At 56.9% G+C, this 18,021-nt stretch overlaps 1 protein-coding gene across 1 annotated transcript in view; it reads left to right on the top strand.

Moving 5' to 3' along the window:
- Positions 1 to 340: 340 nt before the first annotated feature.
- The window catches only part of MYOM2 (myomesin 2), an 81,580-nt gene continuing 63,899 nt past the window's right edge, over positions 341 to 18,021 (top strand). The window contains exons 1-8 of the mRNA XM_036069204.2: positions 341 to 447; positions 2,171 to 2,332; positions 4,871 to 5,009; positions 5,158 to 5,315; positions 6,316 to 6,408; positions 12,767 to 12,855; positions 12,935 to 12,985; positions 15,253 to 15,417. Of these exons, the coding sequence (XP_035925097.1) occupies positions 341 to 447; positions 2,171 to 2,332; positions 4,871 to 5,009; positions 5,158 to 5,315; positions 6,316 to 6,408; positions 12,767 to 12,855; positions 12,935 to 12,985; positions 15,253 to 15,417 (964 nt within the window). The remainder of the gene's footprint in view (positions 448 to 2,170; positions 2,333 to 4,870; positions 5,010 to 5,157; positions 5,316 to 6,315; positions 6,409 to 12,766; positions 12,856 to 12,934; positions 12,986 to 15,252; positions 15,418 to 18,021) is intronic.

Raw genomic sequence — 18,021 nt, 5'->3', positions numbered from 1 at the left:
TTGCCTTGAACAAGCTGGGTGTTCTATAAATATTTGTTGAGCTCACAATTAATTATTAAAAGAAACATAGTCCAGTCTTCTGATTTTCATAGAAGCAAACCAAACACTCTATCTGGTCCCAGGGAACTTACTAGGAATCCAGACTCGTAGCCTGAGATTATTTTCACTTATATAATGTTTCTTCCATCCCCTGTCCCCTGAACGAGTGTTACTAATTGAAGTTGATTTTCCCCTTTGGAACAACTGGAAATGCTGGTGTAGAAATTGCGGGAGCAGGACTGCATTTGAGAAGGAGCTCAGCGCTGTTTGACATACTCTTTGCTCATAGGTGCACACCAAGATGTCGCTTGTCACAGTGCCCTTTTACCAAAAGCGACACAAACACTTCGACCAGTCGTACCGCAATGTTCAGACAAGGTACCTTCTGGATGAATATGCTGCGAAAAGGTAAGTTGAAATTCAGCGGTTGGACCAGTAGAGCTTTGATCGTGGGTGTCTGGTGTTAAAGGAGCTTTATCCAGTCCCCTGCAGCCTGGACATGAACTGGTTTGGGGGGCTCAGGGATGGCATGCTCCCTGATGCCCATGCCTCGCACTGGTGGGGAAATTCAGCTCTCCTGGCTGCACAGGAAACTCCATGTGGGAGTACTGCTGGGATCCCGGTAGATCCCGGTGGATCCCGGTGGATCCCGGTAGACTGGCTCTGAGCCCTCATTTAGATTATGAAGGCAGAGACTTTTTAGTAAGTGCTCTTTGACTTTGCGCCTCTTCACACATTTTGCAGAACTAGGATCTAAAAACTCACCAACACAGAAGGGCAGCAAGAAGGGACAATGGGAAGAACACCAGTGGGAGAGAAGCTCATGGGGGCAAAGTAAAGATCACATGGAGGCTAGGGCGCCTGGGTGGCTCAGTTGGTTAAGCGACTGCCTTCGGCTCAGGTCATGATCCTGGAGTCCCGGGATTGAGTCCCGCATTGGGCTCCCTGCTCGTCAGGGAGTCTGCTTCTCCCTCTGACCCTCCTCCCTCTCGTGCTCTCTGTCTCTCATTCTCTCTCTCGCAAATAAATAAAATCTTAAAAAAAAAAAGGATCCCGTGGAGGCTGATGTCAGTAGTTTTGCTACAATAATAATAAATGTAGCAGAAAGGTAAATGTATTCACGGCATCAGGGGCTCGTGTGAAGCCACAGATCTGCCAGCTTCGGAAGCACAGGGTCCTCAGGGACGTGCCACAGCTGCCTGGGGCCGCAGATGTCCGTGGACTCGGGCCCGTGGGACGGCCGTGCTGACCAACGGAGGACACTGCGGGCGTGCCGTGCTGCGGCCTCCGGGGCTTGCGTGTCCCCGGCACCCTATATTTAGACCTGCCTATGGCCCTTGTGTTCCGTTGCCATCCCTGTAACAAGCAGCCAACATCCACAGCCCTCCCAGCAGCCTCCGGGCGCTTCAGATCCCTTGAGATATATATAATCGTGGCATTAGGCCAGCAGCGTGGCAGAAGGCACTCGCGGGCACGTGTGGAAAATGGCAGGGGTAGGAGAGGAGCTCGTGTGTGAAGGCGCCCCTCTGAGGACGCGCGTGTGCAGCTGGGGGCCGTGCTGCGCAGGGACGGAGCTTTCTGTGAGTGTGCACGCGTGTGTGAGAGCGCATGCGTGTGTGTGCGTGCGTGTGAGCGTGCACGCATGTGTGAGTGTGCAGCTGGGGGCCGTGCTGCGCAGGGACGAAGCTTTCTGTGAGTGTGCACGCGTGTGTGAGAGCGCATGCGTGTGTGAGTGTGCGTGTGAGCGTGCACGCATGTGTGAGTGTGCAGCTGGGGGCCGTGCCAGCGCAGGGACGAAGCTTTCTGTGAGTGTGCACGCGTGTGTGAGAGCGCATGCGTGTGTGAGTGTGCATGTGAGCGTGCACGCATGTGTGAGTGTGCAGCTGGGGGCCGTGCCAGCGCAGGGACGAAGCTTTCTGTGAGTGTGCACGCGTGTATGTACACATGTGCTGGTGTGCTCAGGAGGGCACGTACACGTGTGTGCCCGCACACGTGTGTGCCCGTGCTCATTCGTGTTCGTGTGCCGGCACGGTTCAAGGCTGACGTGTGTGCAGGAGAAACGGGGTGTGGTTTGTTAGGATGAGTTTGCACCCTCCTCTAACACGTCGGCTTGTTTCCGCGTCCCGTCCAGGCGCACCTCCAGCCACTCATCTTCCCAGAAGTCTTTCTCGCAGAAGTCGTCTTCCCAGAGGGCGGCCGGCCAGACGGCGTTTCGGGGGGCGACCTGCAGTATCTGCGCGAAGAGACTGAGCACCGAGGCGCTGGAAGAGGAGGAGCAGGAGAAGAAGAGGCGGTAAGCTCTGTCCCCCTCTCCCGCCCCACCCCACCCAGCACCGTGGCGTCACGGCACCGCGGCGGGGGCTCCGGGGAGGGTCTGCGGCCACAGAGGGGATGGTGACGGGCGTTTAGCCGAGAGCCCGCCCGAGAGCCTGGAGGGTCACCCTTGCCTCTGCGAAGGCCATCGGCTGCCGCTGTGCGGTGCCCGGCGTATTGATCCCCGTCTCTAGCTCAGTGAGTCCTACAGCATAACCATGTGGGGCATTTTCCAGCTCGTTCTGCACAACCGAACTTGCCCATGGGGCCACGCACGCGGTGATCCCGTGTCCGCACTCTGTCCTGTCCCACGCTTCTCCCATGAAAGCGCCGAGACCTGAAAGCTTGAAGTTCATGTGGAGTTTCCCCCGACAGCCTCTTTAGCTGGAACGCAGGGCAGTGAGGCTGTTGGCCGGCAAGGTGATCTTCCAAACAGGCTGGCGTTTCCAGCGGGCGTCTGAGTGGACACATTGTGACGGCCGTGCCAGGCATTGCAGGGGACTCAGCTCATAGGGGAAAATGTCCCAGGAATGACATGGATTAATGAGGACGTCAGTCTTCAAATTGTTTCCAGATCACAGAGAAACAGGTGGTGATCTTACAAGAACAAAATAGTGAAGCATCTCATGAACACTTTGTGTTATACCTGCTCTGTTTTCCCCCTCACCTCCCCCGGTTATTTCTAGAAAATGTTCTCTGTATTCTAACACACTTAAAACCTGAAGGAGAAAATGAGAATTTGGCAAACATGTTTCATTTTGAACCTTGCACTACAATGAAGGGACCTGTGTAACAAAAATGGGCAGCTGGAAAGATCAGGCTTTATTTTGCACTTTGAACGATCTTTTAGATGCCTTCTTCAAATTTTGCTGTGTACATTTTATGGTAAAGTGAGGATTTCTTTTGTGAGAGAATCACTTCAAAATGTGCACATTACCAAAATCTGGATTTTCTGTTACTGGACTATTTAAAAAATGGTTCTATATTTATTTAGTGTGTGGGTGTGGGAGTGAGAAGTTTAGACCTTTATAATTTTATTAATTATTCCTTGTGGTGACCTTGAGCATGTCACAGAAACTTTCTATTCCTCAATTTCCACAGGAGTGAATGGGGGGAATGTCAACTTCTGTTAATTGGAGGGGTCAGGGAGTGGGTTACCGTGATTCACATGGTTTTGGCAATAATGACTTTGGGACAATCCCCACTGTTGGAAGTCTTTCTGAGACACACAAGGCTACGCTCGTGCAGTAGTCCTTTGACCCCCAGCATGTATGTGGGTTATAGCCTGGGTCTCTCCAGCTCATTTTGTTCTTCCCCTCCTGTGGCAGATCCTAGTTTAAGGTATGGGACAAACTGGTCCTTCTCGAAAAATGAATCCGTGGGTGCATCACTCTGATTAACTGCTATGTCTCTGTATAAAATAAAAACCACGGAAGCATCGGCGTGCTTTGAAGATCTCAGCATGGCCTTCTGGAGGATACAGGAGATTAGATGCTTTTCCTTCTGTCCTGGTGAAAGACGGGCCCCCGTGCGTCATGCCCAGGCTGTCCTCGGGGCTCGTCACTAAGCGTCAGTGTGTGATGGGTGACATTCTGCGGGAGAGGCCGAGGCGGGCGTGGCAGTGGGCCGGGCGGTGCTGGGCGCACAAAGACGGCACTCGGGCCAGATCGACGGCACCTCACTCTCGACTCTTACAGATCAAGAAGCTGAATTTTTTATTGAATTCCTTTTATTCTTCTGGAACACAGCCTTACTTCTTACCTGCATCTGTTGATTCAGGAGGCTTTCATGCAGCCCCCCAGTCATTCAGAATCAGCAGCCTCCCCAGGAAAACAGGCGGTTCTTATGAGCGCCGTGCAGAAGAAAGCGCACGGGGAGTGGGGTTCAGGCTCTCCTTACATTGTCTGTGTTGGTGTTGGCTTTAAACAGATGCCAGCCCAGCAGGGCCTAAGCACTGGCTGCCAGAGCCCCGGGCGGCCAAGCTCCTGGCCGTAGGGACGGGGAGACGGCGTCCTGAGAAGGTGGAGTGAGTTGCTCCGAGGTACAGACTTTACTGAGCATGTGTGAGTCGTCGTGGGGTCCAGAGGTGTAAACAAGTCCATTTTTAGGGGCCTCAGACCCGCTTTGTGGCTCTGCGTCTCTTCCTGATGTGCATTATGCGCGTCCCGGGCGCACATCTGCTCACAGCAATCCGCGGAAGAGCGCCGGCCTCCGAACTGTGTGATTGTGCGCCCCTCCCAGTAAAAGGAGGGTTGGCGCATCTTCTTGCGTAACTGTTTTATTCACGAATCATATGTCTGCCCTTCATACAACTGCTTTGTGTATGGTACTAGCCCTCTGGCCAGCCCGTAGTCTTGAAAGAAAGAGATAAAATTAAGCAGAAATAGCTTTTCTGCATTCCTCTTCTTGCTCCCCACTTGAGAAAATCCTGGGGGAGAGCATGTGTGGTCTCCAGACCTTCGATGACCACTCACCCTTTCTGTGTCACGGGAGTAACGTCGCTTCTTCGCCCCGGCAGGTACCAGTCTCTGGTGGCTTCTTATGGGGAAGCCAAGCGGGAGCGCTTCCTCCGGGATCTGGCCGAGATGGAGGAAAACGTGCACCTGGCGCGCACACAGGCTCAGGACAAGCTGGACAAATACGTCATTCAGGAGATGGTAGGGGGACCTCTGGGGCTCCTTGAGAGGCGCGGGTCTGGTCGTGGGCTGTCCGCATGACGTGCGTATGGCCTGTCGGCAGAGAGCCCTGCGTGCCCGTGCCACGCCCCTTCCTGCAGCGCTGACCTGTCCTTGCTTCCCGGGGCAGGTGGAGGACAAGCTGACCGGGCACAGGCACTCCTACTTGGAGCGGATGCGCCGGGCCCCCGAGATCCTGGTGCGCCTGAGGTCCCACACCGTCTGGGAGAGAATGTCTGTGAAGCTCTGCTTCACCGTGCAAGGGTTTCCCACCCCTGTGGTGCAGTGGTGAGTGTGGGCGGGCGGCCTGCCCCTGGGTCCGAGGAGGGCTGGACTGCACTCTCTCTCGAGGATCTGGTAACAGCTGGTGCCAATGTGCGAATGAAGAAGAGCCACCTGAAGGGATCGCGGGGCACACACCCCCTTCCATTGCCCACCGTGTGTGAAACGCCATGGGACATGCACATGGGACACTCACAGAATGGCCACCATAAATGCCTTGCCGGGGCTTTTATTTTAGTGAAATTGACTCAGCTGAGTTTTAGAGGAATTATATTTAAGAATAAGTTCCTTCAGATGATCTGGAAGGTGGGGCCGCGTGTGGTGCTGCGGTCGATTGCGCCTGGCGACGTCAGCATCGTCTCCAGGCCCCAGACCCTTGTGTTTCTCCATCTGTTGCGTACCTATGGTTGTTGCCCCACTTGCCGGAAGTGATAATAACATTCCCCAAGTTTATGGCCTGCGCAGAGACCATACACATTTTGCTCGTAACCTGACTGGGGCGCTCAGCCCAGGTCAGAAATTTAGTGCCAGGTTCTGTGGTTGTTCGCCAGGCAGGCTGTGGAGACAGCCACCCACCCACGCTCGGTCTCAGGGAGACGAGGTCCTGCTGTCCCGGGTGGGGCGCGGAGGCCAGCTTCCTGCAGGCAGGATCCCGTAGAACTCCCCAGAGAGGCTGGCCTGGGGCACAGCTAACACTGGCAACATTCTTTTCTTAGGGAATGATTTATCCTGAATTCCTCACAAAGTCCGAGGACACCCGTGGCGCTCTCTGCCGTAGGTTGAGGACGGCCCAGATAGGCTGAATTCTGCAGGAGCTGCTCTCTACTAAGCGGACAGACAGACATGGGCCCTGGGTCACCCCTAGTTACTGCGCTGTGCCGGCCTGAGGTCCTGGGAAGTGGAGCTCACAGACGCAGGGCGATAGCATCCCTAGGGGCCCTGAAGAAGGCGGGGACAAAATGCAAATTCCCCTCTGCCTTTGCAGTAACGTGTTTCCCTCGTGCAGGTATAAGAATGGTAGTTTGATCTGCCAAGCAGGAGAGCCGGGCAAGTACAGAATCGAGAGCAAGTACGGCGTGCACACGCTGGAGATCAACAGGTAAGGTGTTGGGCATGGCGGGCGCCCCGGGACAGCTGCTCCAAACACTCAGTGATCCAAACACAGGAGAGACCTCACAGTTAGAAACAGGAGGTCAGGGGGCACCACGTCCATTCTATGCCATGGGACTTCGGTGGTATTTCTGACTTAAGCTGTGGGGGAAGCTTCCGGAAGCTTGCTGTCCTTGGTGTGGGACCCCCAGTAGGCAACCTGCAGCTCTGTCCAGGCTCCTGCTCTGGGAGCAAAGAGAATGGCTGGTTTAGGGACAGACGGTGGCGTTCGGGTGCGCAGCTGACCGTGGATGCAGAAGACTGCCCACACCTACCCAGCAGGGGGCGCATCGCGTGCCAGGTTTGGGGACCGGTCCCTAACTAAACTCAGGCTCCTCAAAGAAATACAACTTCTGTCTTTTTTCATAAATTGAAAAAATGTAGAATACAGATGAGGAAAAGAAAATAAAAATCATTCATATTTCCCACAGCATCAGTATTTTGCTGTAAAGATAGCATTTCATTTTCCTTGTACGGCATGTGCGCGCACACACACACACACACACACACACACACTTAGATTTTTTTTTCAAAAGTGAGATTCTGCATTTCTTTTTCTGCTTCTGTGTGCGCACAGTTTTTATTTCATAAGAAGATCATAACATGGTGCAATCCACCTTTTCTCACAGTATATCATGACATTTTCACATGGCTCAGCTGTTAATCTCGCAGGTAAATGGGGCTCGTTACTGCACTGTAATTAGGGACCGCAACCAGAGACCTGGGTTTGGATCCCCGATCTACCGTGTACCCTGTGACTTTGGATGGATCATTAACTCTTCCTGAATTGTAATATTTTTATCTGAAAGTCATTATCAAGAGACAGATGATAAAAAATTTTATCTTTTCTGTTGGCTTAATGGGAATGATCATGAAGACCAAATATATTTTCGTATGTTATGTAAACATGTGGTGAGTGTGTGTGAGTGTGTGTGTGTAGTAAGTTATATCAAGTCCTTTCCAGGAAAAGATGAGGGATACTAATATAAATGCAAAAAATCAGTAAGACATTGGGATATATAACTTTATTGATTTTATTATTACTAACTTGTAGAGCGACCACATCATAATTAGGCTCAGTTCACTTAGAGGTAAAATAATCTGCAATAAAATAATTCTCAGTAAAATGGTCCCACTGGAATAATCCCCAAGGTGACTCGGAGAAGTCACAAGTTAGTACGACAGAGCATTCATCACGGAACCTTCTCCCTGATGCATTCTTCGACCGAGGGGATTCTTTCCTTTTTTATTGAGAACTTTTATACATCGGTTCTGCTGAAGAAAGGGTTACTCTGATGTGCTCTTTCTGTGTGACTAGTGTGGGGCTCAGGCCCGCACACCAGAAGGGAAGTGGGGTGTGCACCCCAGGAGCATGTGGGGGCACGGAGGGAAGCCACGGAGAGGAAGCATCAGGGGTTGGGACTCTGCCAGACCAGCCTCACAGCCTTCTTGCTGAAGGCGAGCCAGACGATGGGATTCATCTGGGGAGGGGTGGTGAGGCATCTGCTCAGACACGGGGGGGGGGTCCCCCTGAGCTGACTCGGCAGGGTTCCTGCACGGGAGGACCAGGCCCAGGGCTGAGGTTCAGAGGAGCCTGACCCACATTGGTCCAGGAGAGAATTCGCCATGTCCCCGTTTCCACCCCGTGGGAGGATGGTTTTACCACGTTTCTTTGCTTTTCTGCCTTGCACTCACTGGGTCTTCCTCTGCCTCCTGCCTGAGTTCTTCCTCCTTCTGGTTCCCAACTTTGGACTTGGGTGGGAGCCCAGGCTTGAGCCCCTCCAGGCGCTGCCCGCCCGGCACTCCCAGGCCGCACCTGCGGGGGGCACCGGCCGGCCGCCAGCACCAGGCTCTTCAGCCTCCCCGCTCCTCACGCGGGCGGCGGGCCGGCTGCCTCACCCGTCGGACGCGGCCTGGGATGAGCCTCTGGAGGAGGCCTGCCCGGTTCCCCGTCACCAGAACGAGCTCTCCACCTGCAGACTCTTCAGAACAGGTGTAGGAAGGTTGTGATTAAGATGAACATTTGTGACAAGTGGTTTCCCAGGTAAATGTGGGGCTGTTTCAAAAAGCTGAAGGGCAGGCCTTCTGGGCCCTCTGGGGCTGTTCATTGAGAACCTACTGTGTGCCAGGCGCTGGTCCAGGTGCTTGGGATACGGGACAAAACCAAGGCCCTCTTCTTTGAGGTCTTACAATCTGCCGTAAGGAGGTGAACCGTAAGCACAATAAAAAAGTGAATTATATAGTAGATCAGGAGGCCAGGGTACTGGGCGTGGGGAGAGGGGACCTGTTGGTGTGGGGTGGGCCGGGATGTGGGGTGGAGCAGGGTGGTCAGGCCGGCCCTAACTGAGGGGACATCCTCTGGGCAAGCCTTGGGGTTGGAACACCCTGGCCCCTTGCTGTAATTCTCAGAGAATAAGGTTCTCTCCTTTGATTTCCTAAACATGTGGCTATTTGAGTAGCCAGAAAGCCACACTGTGTAGAAGGAGAACATCGCCTTCACTGTGGAGAGTGCAGAGTTCAGGCTGTCTCTTCTGTACCCGGGTGAGCCGTGGCCGTTTGGGGGTCCCTAGGTCAGCCCGAGTTTTCACCCAGCTCGCTTCCGAGTTAACAACTGCATTTACAAGGGAAAACCGTTTCCCGTTCTCAAGTATGAAACTTTTACACTTATCCTGGGGTAATACCAGCTTTGAACCCAGCGCACTGACAAACCCGTGAGTCTGTCAGCTGTAAGTTTGTAAACTGAGGCCCGGGACGCCGTGGTCCGTGGCTCAGCAGCCCAGGTCCCCATCAGACACCCTTGGAGTTTGCAGAGACGGACTTGCCCAGCACTCCTATCTGCCCGGGACCCTGTCCGCAGCTGACGAGAGAAGGGGGAATCTGCTGTCTCCGCACAGCTCAGCTGTTCATACCAAACTGCTGAGTTGCCATCATTTGATCCGTGGCCGTTTTGAGTGCGGTGGAATGTGCTGCCGGCTCAGGAGGGAGGGAGCTCCCCCTTCGGCTGCCGGGGTGACGTTTGCCCCTATGAATACTCCCTGGCTGCTGCCTGAATTCTTCAAGTGCTTCTGACCCTTTGGTGCTGTTCGAACTTAGACTGTAATCGACACGATTTTATATGCTCATAAGATTTTCCCTGGGGACTCATAATGTGAGTCCTGTTTCTTCACATAATTTTAATGCCACGCTCATGTTTTTATGAAAGCGCGAAGGGTGACCTCGTGCGGGTTTTGTGTCCAGCACCACCCCTGCCCCCTCGCCGCGGCCAGGCTGACCTCCTGAGCACGTTAGTTTAGACTTCCATATGCAAACTCTCATTTGAGTTTTAAATTCCAGTAAATTCCAGTGTGGACACGGCTTCCAGGGGAAGGACGCTGGGCCCGAGTCCCCAGGACAGGTCACGGGCGACGTAAGCGTTTGTCCGATTACCCTCCTGAAAGGAGATCAGAGGGCATGACTTTCTCCCGTGCAGTTGCCTGGGGGACACCTCGAGACTTGGAGATGCACAAGTGCCCCATGGAAGTTGGTGAAGATCGAGACCTCTGTCTATCCTGGGAACCCGTCCAAACAGAACATAAAACCCTCTGCCTCCTAACCATGTGCATGCAGTTTCTCACAGCGTGGAGGACGGGCCAGAAGCAGGCTCTGGGGGCTGGCTGCATGCTGCCTCTTGCTGTGGCCTTGAGGAGGAGAGAGGAACGGAGTCCTGCTGGGGCGTGGGAAGGCATATGGGTCCCCAGATTACCTGTGCACAAAATCTTGCGTAGGGCACAGGCTCTTCAAAATCTGCATGCCCAGCCTGTCCACCCCTTGGCTTGTACTCTGCGCCGGCGCCCGGGTCCCGTCCTTCCCGCAGCCCGCACGCGGCTCCAGCACGGGGCGGCACAGGTGAGCCAGGCCCCAGTCCAGGCAGGTATGCTTGCTGATCATCTCTGTGTGTCCCGGTGTATGTTATGCAACATAAAACACTTGCAAAGGAGAAATGCAGAAACAATGTAATAAGAGTAAACATCACAGAAGTGAGGACTCACACCTCCACACCAGCAGGCTGTGTGTCCCGTGCATCCCCTCCATGGGGCACGGGGATGCACGGGACAATTACAGGAAAGCAGGAGGTCTGCGTATTTTGGGGCATGCACTTCCTTACACCCCAGGGGACGCCACGGGCACATCCGTTTGTGGAGAAATGCACACGCGCACATCCACACACCAAAGGACGTTCCAGCTCCTAAGTGCAGGCTTCCTTCTCCCCAGCCCATCCCTCCCGCTAAGTACCACGTGCTAATCGGTCCCTTGACAAGCTTGTCAGTGCTAACGTGTTAGGTGGTTCTCCTCCATGTCTTATTCTCAACTGGAAAACCAGCTCAAGATCTCGTGGGAGGAGCTGCCGTGTGGGTGGGCCACCTTGCCCTCCCTGGGGGAGGTCTGGTTTGAAAACTCTGGGGGACAGTTTGGGTATTAAATCCCACCCAGAAGGGTTTGTGGCAGAGGGATCAAGAATACGATGCCCGACTGGACAGTGCCAGTGAGATCTCTATACACTCTGAGGACTCGCGGACCGTGTAGCGGTAGGAGCTGCCCCCCTCTGGGGATTGGTAGGGACACTGGCCGGGGGACAGTGTCTCGGCTCAGCGGGGTTGCCCCTGGCCGGACCAGCCCTGCTTTCTGTGCTCCGTGGAAGTGTCGGCCGCGTCGCTCCTCCTCCTAAGACTTAGTCCCTGTGCGCTTGCAGTCAGGCTCCAGGTAGGAGACTTGGATCAAGCGGTTTTCACAGGGTGCCGTGTAGCTCTGCAGGTGGCCCGGGCCGGTGATGCTCCCGGCTGTGCCCGTGGGATGCCCGGCTCTCCCTCTTCTTACCTGTCGTGACATAGCCTGTGGGGTGTTGGTTGGAGGGAAAGGTGTGCGGCTAATCCCAGAAGAAGGATACCTTCCTGTTTACAGAATGCACTGATGAAAATATAATGGTTTCATTGTTTAGAAGAGATCACAGAAGCGCAATGCTTAAGGGTAAGGAAGGGAAGTAATCATGCCTTCTGTGTAGACCCCCTGCCCCAGCCGCCCCTGACGGTCTGTGTGCCTGAGGGTGCACGCGCTGTGCGGAACGGTAATGCTCCGAAGCCTCCTCTCCCCGTTACTGGAGACACTGTGTGCTTTTTGGTCAAAGGAAATATTTTCAGCTCCAAGTGGAATAGGGAAGAAAGTCAAGTTACTAACCATCCCCTAAGAACGGGTTTGTCTCTGGGGTATTGGCTCCTTGACGCATTTTCAAAGAAAGCCTGGAGTCAACTTTTTCTTTTTTTTAATCTTTCGTGTGGGATTTTGTGTGTAATTTCTCTCCCCGGATTAATATCACGGTCCTGATGCCCACTTCTTGGACAGGTGGCGGAAGCTGCCGGAAAGAGCGCAGCTCCTGGATTTACGTGCACCTTGTTTACCCAACTTCTTCAAGTGTCAGCGTTCTCACCACGTTAATACATAATCGTGTGTGTTTTCGAGGGCGCTGGAGGCTATTACACAGGATACGTTAAAGTAAAAGTAACCAGCAGAGCGTCTGGTATTTTGTAAAAAAGCTCAGCAGATGCCAGATCCTCCTCCTTACATCCCTGGTCCCGGTGACACTTTCTGGTGGGAACATAGTTCGCAGCCAAGAAAATAAGCTTCAGCTTTTGTAAGATCGATCTGGGGGGGAGGGGTTGCAGAGGAGCTCCACCCTGGAGGGACTGGGGTCTGGTCGTTGCTGGGTCATTGTTGTTTCTGGGGTGGACATGCATCCTCCCTGCGACTCCTTAATGATGGCTGCCTCAGGCGGGTCTGGTTCAGACACCTTCAGAACACCCTGGGGTGGCTGCTTCATATCTGGGTGATCTTTTGGGGTTTGGGGATAATCTCCCATACACACGGGAATCCCTGGTAGGGAGGGAGGTGGAGTGGATTTTCCTGGAGGTTGAGGCCCGTGGAGCCTTCCCACTGGCAAGATAAAGCCATGAATTCTACCCACGTAGAAAATGGAACCATCAGGGAGGAGAGACTTCCCCTTGAGGATGAGACAGGCTTTTCAGAAATGTCCGTCCATACGGTTTCCCTCAAAGACAAAGGCCAACCGTAGTCTGGAGCCAGACCTTGCCGCGTCTATAATTAATACCTTGTTCTGCGGATGGGACTGGCATTGTTCTTAAACAAATCACTCATGAACAAAGGATCCAGGTCACACAAGTGGCTTTCGAAGAATGCTGGTGTTTGAGTCTGGGTCACTGGCTTCCGGAGCAGCCCCACAGTGCATTTAGGACACTGCCTTGCTTTCTCTCTCCAAGGGCAAACTTTGACGATACAGCAACCTACTCGGCCGTGGCTACGAACGGGTACGGGCAGGTGTCGACCAACGCCGCCGTGGTGGTGAGAAGTGAGTTGTCCTCCCGGGGTGGGGGGCACGCCTCACGCCTCCTGCGTCTGTCCGTGCCCTTCACCCGGTTCTCCTGCAGGGTTCCATGGAGACGAGGAGCCGTTCCACTCGGTGGGACTCCCGATTGGACGTAAGTCAATGGTTTTCCTTTGTGTGCAGAAAAATGTGTAGTGACGTAGCTTGCGATTACAAAAAAAGTATTTCTAAGGGTCGAATCTTTTTTTAAATCATATTTCAAAAGACTCTCCCAAGTCTTCCCTGGTGGTGTTAGTCCGCGGATAGTCTGTTCCTGTGTCATTCCGTGGCCAGGTGGAATTTTAAGACGCTGGTGAAATTGGGCGACGTTCCATTTTGAATTGGGCGGAAAAACGCGAATCCAAATCCTTGACCCGAATGCAGGCTCCTGTCATAGTGTCCTGTCCCCCAGGCCGAATCTCCGTGCCCGTTTAGAGCAAGCAGCCGCGTAGATCAGGGCGAGGATGTGAGGTGCTGTTTGCTCCGAGGCCGGCTGCGACCTGCCTGGAGAGGGCTGGCCGTTCCTGTTGCTGAGGGGTGTGACGCGTCCCTAGCGTGTGTGTCTTGTCCCCGCTGGCTTGTACCCCCCGCTAAAGCGCTCCTTCTCCACACTTGGGAGTGTGCGTGCAGGGCCGCGCTGCTCCACGGTGCTGGGGAGCCCACCCGCCCGTGCCCTGCTCCCAGGGTGACCTGCAGTGGCCCTGCAATGGGGCGAGTTGGTGTCCCTCTGAGCCGGCAGGCGGGGATGCCGGGCTGACCCGAGGCCGCTGGGCGCGGAGAAGGCAGCTGTGCCCGTAGCATCTCTAGGACCAGGACTTGGTAGACCCACGTACTGTGGCTTTTTAATGGTTTGGGAATGAGGTTCAGGATTGACCTGCCCTTCCCAAAGAGTAACTGTGTGCCCCCACAGCAGCTTTGATTGTGTCATAATTTGGGGTCCAGACGTTACAGGTCAAGTGTGGGTGAGGAAAGACCCGATCAAAGCAGCGCCCGAGGGGAAAACCTTCTGGCAGCCACTACACACCTGTGTGTCCTTGGCTTTTGGTCATGTCTGCGTCAGTTGTGCGGGATTGTCCTGCGTCCAGCGCTTGGGGGTCGTGCACAAGCACGGACGGGCGAGCAGGACAAGGTCAGGGCCCCCCGGGGGAGGGGGGGCAGGGTGACCTGAGGATGTGTGTGTCGGTGCCCCCCCAAATCCACGGACGATGCGGGGTCCGCTGGGAGGACGGCCCTGGCGTGCCGAGGAAGCTGCGGGGAGCTCAGAAGCCCTCCCCGGGTCCCTCTCCTGTTACAATTCTGTCTAAATAAAAACTTGGCGTACGGATTGCAACATAATAGATGCCCATGTATTCACCATCTGTATTCAACACATGTGAATATTTCGCCATTGTTTTTCAATTGCTTCTTAAAAACCAAAGTCCAATTGGCATCACACAGAACTAACCATTGCAGATGTACACTTTGGTGACCCCTGGTTATTTTTAGTCGCTAAGGGCATCAGGAGGTGATGAAAGTCCACCCTCCCTCCTCCTTCCTCCCGCCCCTCCGCCACATCCTCCTGGGAAGAAACCATCCTCTGGAAGTTCCCAGCCATTTAGCAAGATCTCCCCTGCGTGCACCTGTTTTAAATCATGATTTTTTTTTTTGTTTGTTTGGCAAATTTACTGTGCATTTTCTTCTGAAATGTACCCCCCCACTAAACATTATATTTTTGAGATTTAATTTTGCTACCCCTGGATGTAGTTAATTCGTTTTGTGCTGATGAACATACCACGGTGTGTTCTGAAGACCAGAACGCTGTTGGCTCAGAGCCGAGGTGACTTTCCCGAAGCCCCACAGGCTGGGGCATTCGGTCTACGCCGCGTGGCTCGGCCTCCACGTGGCCTCCCTGTGCCTCTGCATCCTCTGGCCCGGAGGACGAGCCGCGTCTCCATGACGGGTGTTCCGATTCCTCGGGAGGGGCTCAGTCAGCTCAGCTACTACCACATGCTCTGTAGCCTGGGGGCTCAGACCACAGGCATCTACTTCTCACAACTGGGGAGAAGTCAGAGGTCATGGTGGGCCGAGTGGGGGGCCCCCCTCCTGGGGTGCGGGCGGCACCTTCTCGCCGCATCCGCACACAGAGGAGAGAGCCCGGGTCTCCTCATGGAGCCCACCGTCATGACCTCCTGCTAAACCTCATCACCTTCCAGAGACCCCCACCTCCTAATACCTTCTTGCTGGGGCCGAGGGCTTTGACGTGTGAATCTGGGGGACATGCGTTTATCCCCCGGTGCAGCTGTCTGGAGGGCACAGATGCATGTGGTCGTGGGGGATGGTGCACCTGCTGCGTGTGCACCAGCCGCCCCTCCCGCTGTGACCGTGTCCCCCTCATCTGCGCAGTGCCCCCTTCGTCCGTGATTCCGTACATGCACTTCGACGTCCAGTTTTTGGAGAAGTTTGGGGTCACCTTCAGGAGAGAAGGCGAGACTGTTACTCTCAAGTGCACACTGCTGGTAACACCAGAGCTGAAGAGGGTGCAGCCGCGCGCCGAGTGGTACAGAGATGGTGAGTACCGGGCAGGCGCGCGCTGAGTGGTACAGGGACGGTGAGCACCGGGCAGCCGCGCGCCGAGTGGTACAGGGACGGTGAGTACCGGGCAGGCGCGCGCCGAGTGGTACAGGGACGGTGAGTACCGGGCAGGCGCGCGCCGAGTGGTACAGGGACGGTGAGTACCGGGCAGGCGCGCGCCGAGTGGTACAGGGACGGTGAGCACCGGGCAGGCACGGCCGAGAGGTACAGGGACGGTGAGCACCGGGCAGGCACGGCCGAGTGGTACAGGGACGGTGAGCACCGGGCAGGCACGGCCGAGTGGTACAGGGACGGTGAGTACCGGGCAGGCGCGCGCCGAGTGGTACAGGGACGGTGAGTACCGGGCAGGCGCGCGCCGAGTGGTACAGGGACGGTGAGCACCGGGCAGGCACGGCCGAGTGGTACAGGGACGGTGAGCACCGGGCAGGCACGGCCGAGTGGTACAGGGACGGTGAGCACCGGGCAGGCACGGCCGAGAGGTACAGGGACGGTGAGCACCGGGCAAGCACGGCCGAGTGGTACAGGGACGGTGAGCACCGGGCAAGCACGGCCGAGAGGTACAGGGACGGTGAGCACCGGGCAGGCGCGCGCCGAGTGGTACAGGGACGGTGAGCACCGGGCAGGCACGGCCGAGTGGTACAGGGACGGTGAGCACCGGGCAGGCACGGCCGAGAGGTACAGGGACGGTGAGCACCGGGCAGGCGCGCGCCGAGTGGTACAGGGACGGTGAGCACCGGGCAGCCGCGCGCCTAGTGGTACAGGGACGGTGAGCACTGGGCAGGCACGGCCGAGAGGTACAGGGACGGTGAGCACCGGGCAGCCGCGCGCCGAGTGGTACTGGGACGGTGAGCACCGGGCAGCCGCGCGCCGAGTGGTACAGGGACGGTGAGCACCGGGCAGACACGGCCGAGTGGTACAGGGACGGTGAGCACCGGGCAGGCGCGCGCCGAGTGGTACAGGGACGGTGAGCACCGGGCAGGCACGGCCGAGAGGTACAGGGACGGTGAGCACCGGGCAGGCACGGCCGAGTGGTACAGGGACGGTGAGCACCGGGCAGCCGCGCGCCGAGTGGTACAGGGACGGTGAGCACCGGGCAGCCGCGCGCCGAGTGGTACAGGGACGGTGAGCACCGGGCAGGCACGGCCGAGTGGTACAGGGACGGTGAGCACCGGGCAGCTGCGCGCCTAGTGGTACAGGGACGGTGAGCACCGGGCAGGCGCGCGCCGAGTGGTACAGGGACGGTGAGCACCGGGCAGGCACGGCCGAGAGGTACAGGGACGGTGAGCACCGGGCAGGCACGGCCGAGAGGTACAGGGACGGTGAGCACCGGGCAGGCACGGCCGAGTGGTACAGGGACGGTGAGTACCGGGCAGGCACGGCCGAGAGGTACAGGGACGGTGAGCACCGGGCAGGCACGGCCGAGTGGTACAGGGACGGTGAGTACCGGGCAGCCGCGCGCCGAGTGGTACAGGGACGGTGAGCACCGGGCAGGCACGGCCGAGTGGTACAGGGACGGTGAGCACCGGGCAGCCGCGCGCCGAGTGGTACAGGGACGGTGAGCACCGGGCAGACACGGCCGAGAGGTACAGGGACGGTGAGCACCGGGCAGGCACGGCCGAGTGGTACAGGGACGGTGAGCACCGGGCAGCCGCGCGCCGAGTGGTACAGGGACGGTGAGCACCGGGCAGGCACGGCCGAGTGGTACAGGGACGGTGAGCACCGGGCAGCCGCGCGCCTAGTGGTACAGGGACGGTGAGCACCGGGCAGGCACGGCCGAGTGGTACAGGGACGGTGAGCACCGGGCAGCCGCGTGCCGAGTGGTACAGGGACGGTGAGCACCGGGCAGCCGCGCGCCGAGTGGTACAGGGACGGTGAGCACCGGGCAGACACGGCCGAGAGGTACAGGGACGGTGAGCACCGGGCAGGCACGGCCGAGTGGTACAGGGACGGTGAGCACCGGGCAGCCGCGCGCCGAGTGGTACAGGGACGGTGAGCACCGGGCAGGCACGGCCGAGTGGTACAGGGACGGTGAGCACCGGGCAGCCGCGTGCCGAGTGGTACAGGGACGGTGAGCACCGGGCAGCCGCGCGCCGAGTGGTACAGGGACGGTGAGCACCGGGCAGCCGCGCGCCTAGTGGTACAGGGACGGTGAGCACCGGGCAGCCGCGCGCCTAGTGGTACAGGGACGGTGAGCACCGGGCAGGCGCGCGCCGAGTGGTACAGGGACGGTGAGCACCGGGCAGGCACGGCCGAGAGGTACAGGGACGGTGAGCACCGGGCAGGCACGGCCGAGAGGTACAGGGACGGTGAGCACCGGGCAGGCACGGCCGAGTGGTACAGGGACGGTGAGCACCGGGCAGGCACGGCCGAGAGGTACAGGGACGGTGAGCACCGGGCAGGCACGGCCGAGTGGTACAGGGACGGTGAGCACCGGGCAGGCACGGCCGAGTGGTACAGGGACGGTGAGTACCGGGCAGGCGCGCGCCGAGTGGTACAGGGACGGTGAGCACCGGGCAGGCACGGCCGAGTGGTACAGGGACGGTGAGTACCGGGCAGGCGCGCGCCGAGTGGTACAGGGAC

The sequence above is a fragment of the Halichoerus grypus genome, chromosome 3, assembly GCF_964656455.1.
Source record: "Halichoerus grypus chromosome 3, mHalGry1.hap1.1, whole genome shotgun sequence".
In the NCBI taxonomy this organism is placed as follows: domain Eukaryota; kingdom Metazoa; phylum Chordata; class Mammalia; order Carnivora; family Phocidae; genus Halichoerus; species Halichoerus grypus.
Note: the sequence above shows the minus strand (reverse complement) of the source record. Positions and strands in the feature narration are given on the sequence as shown.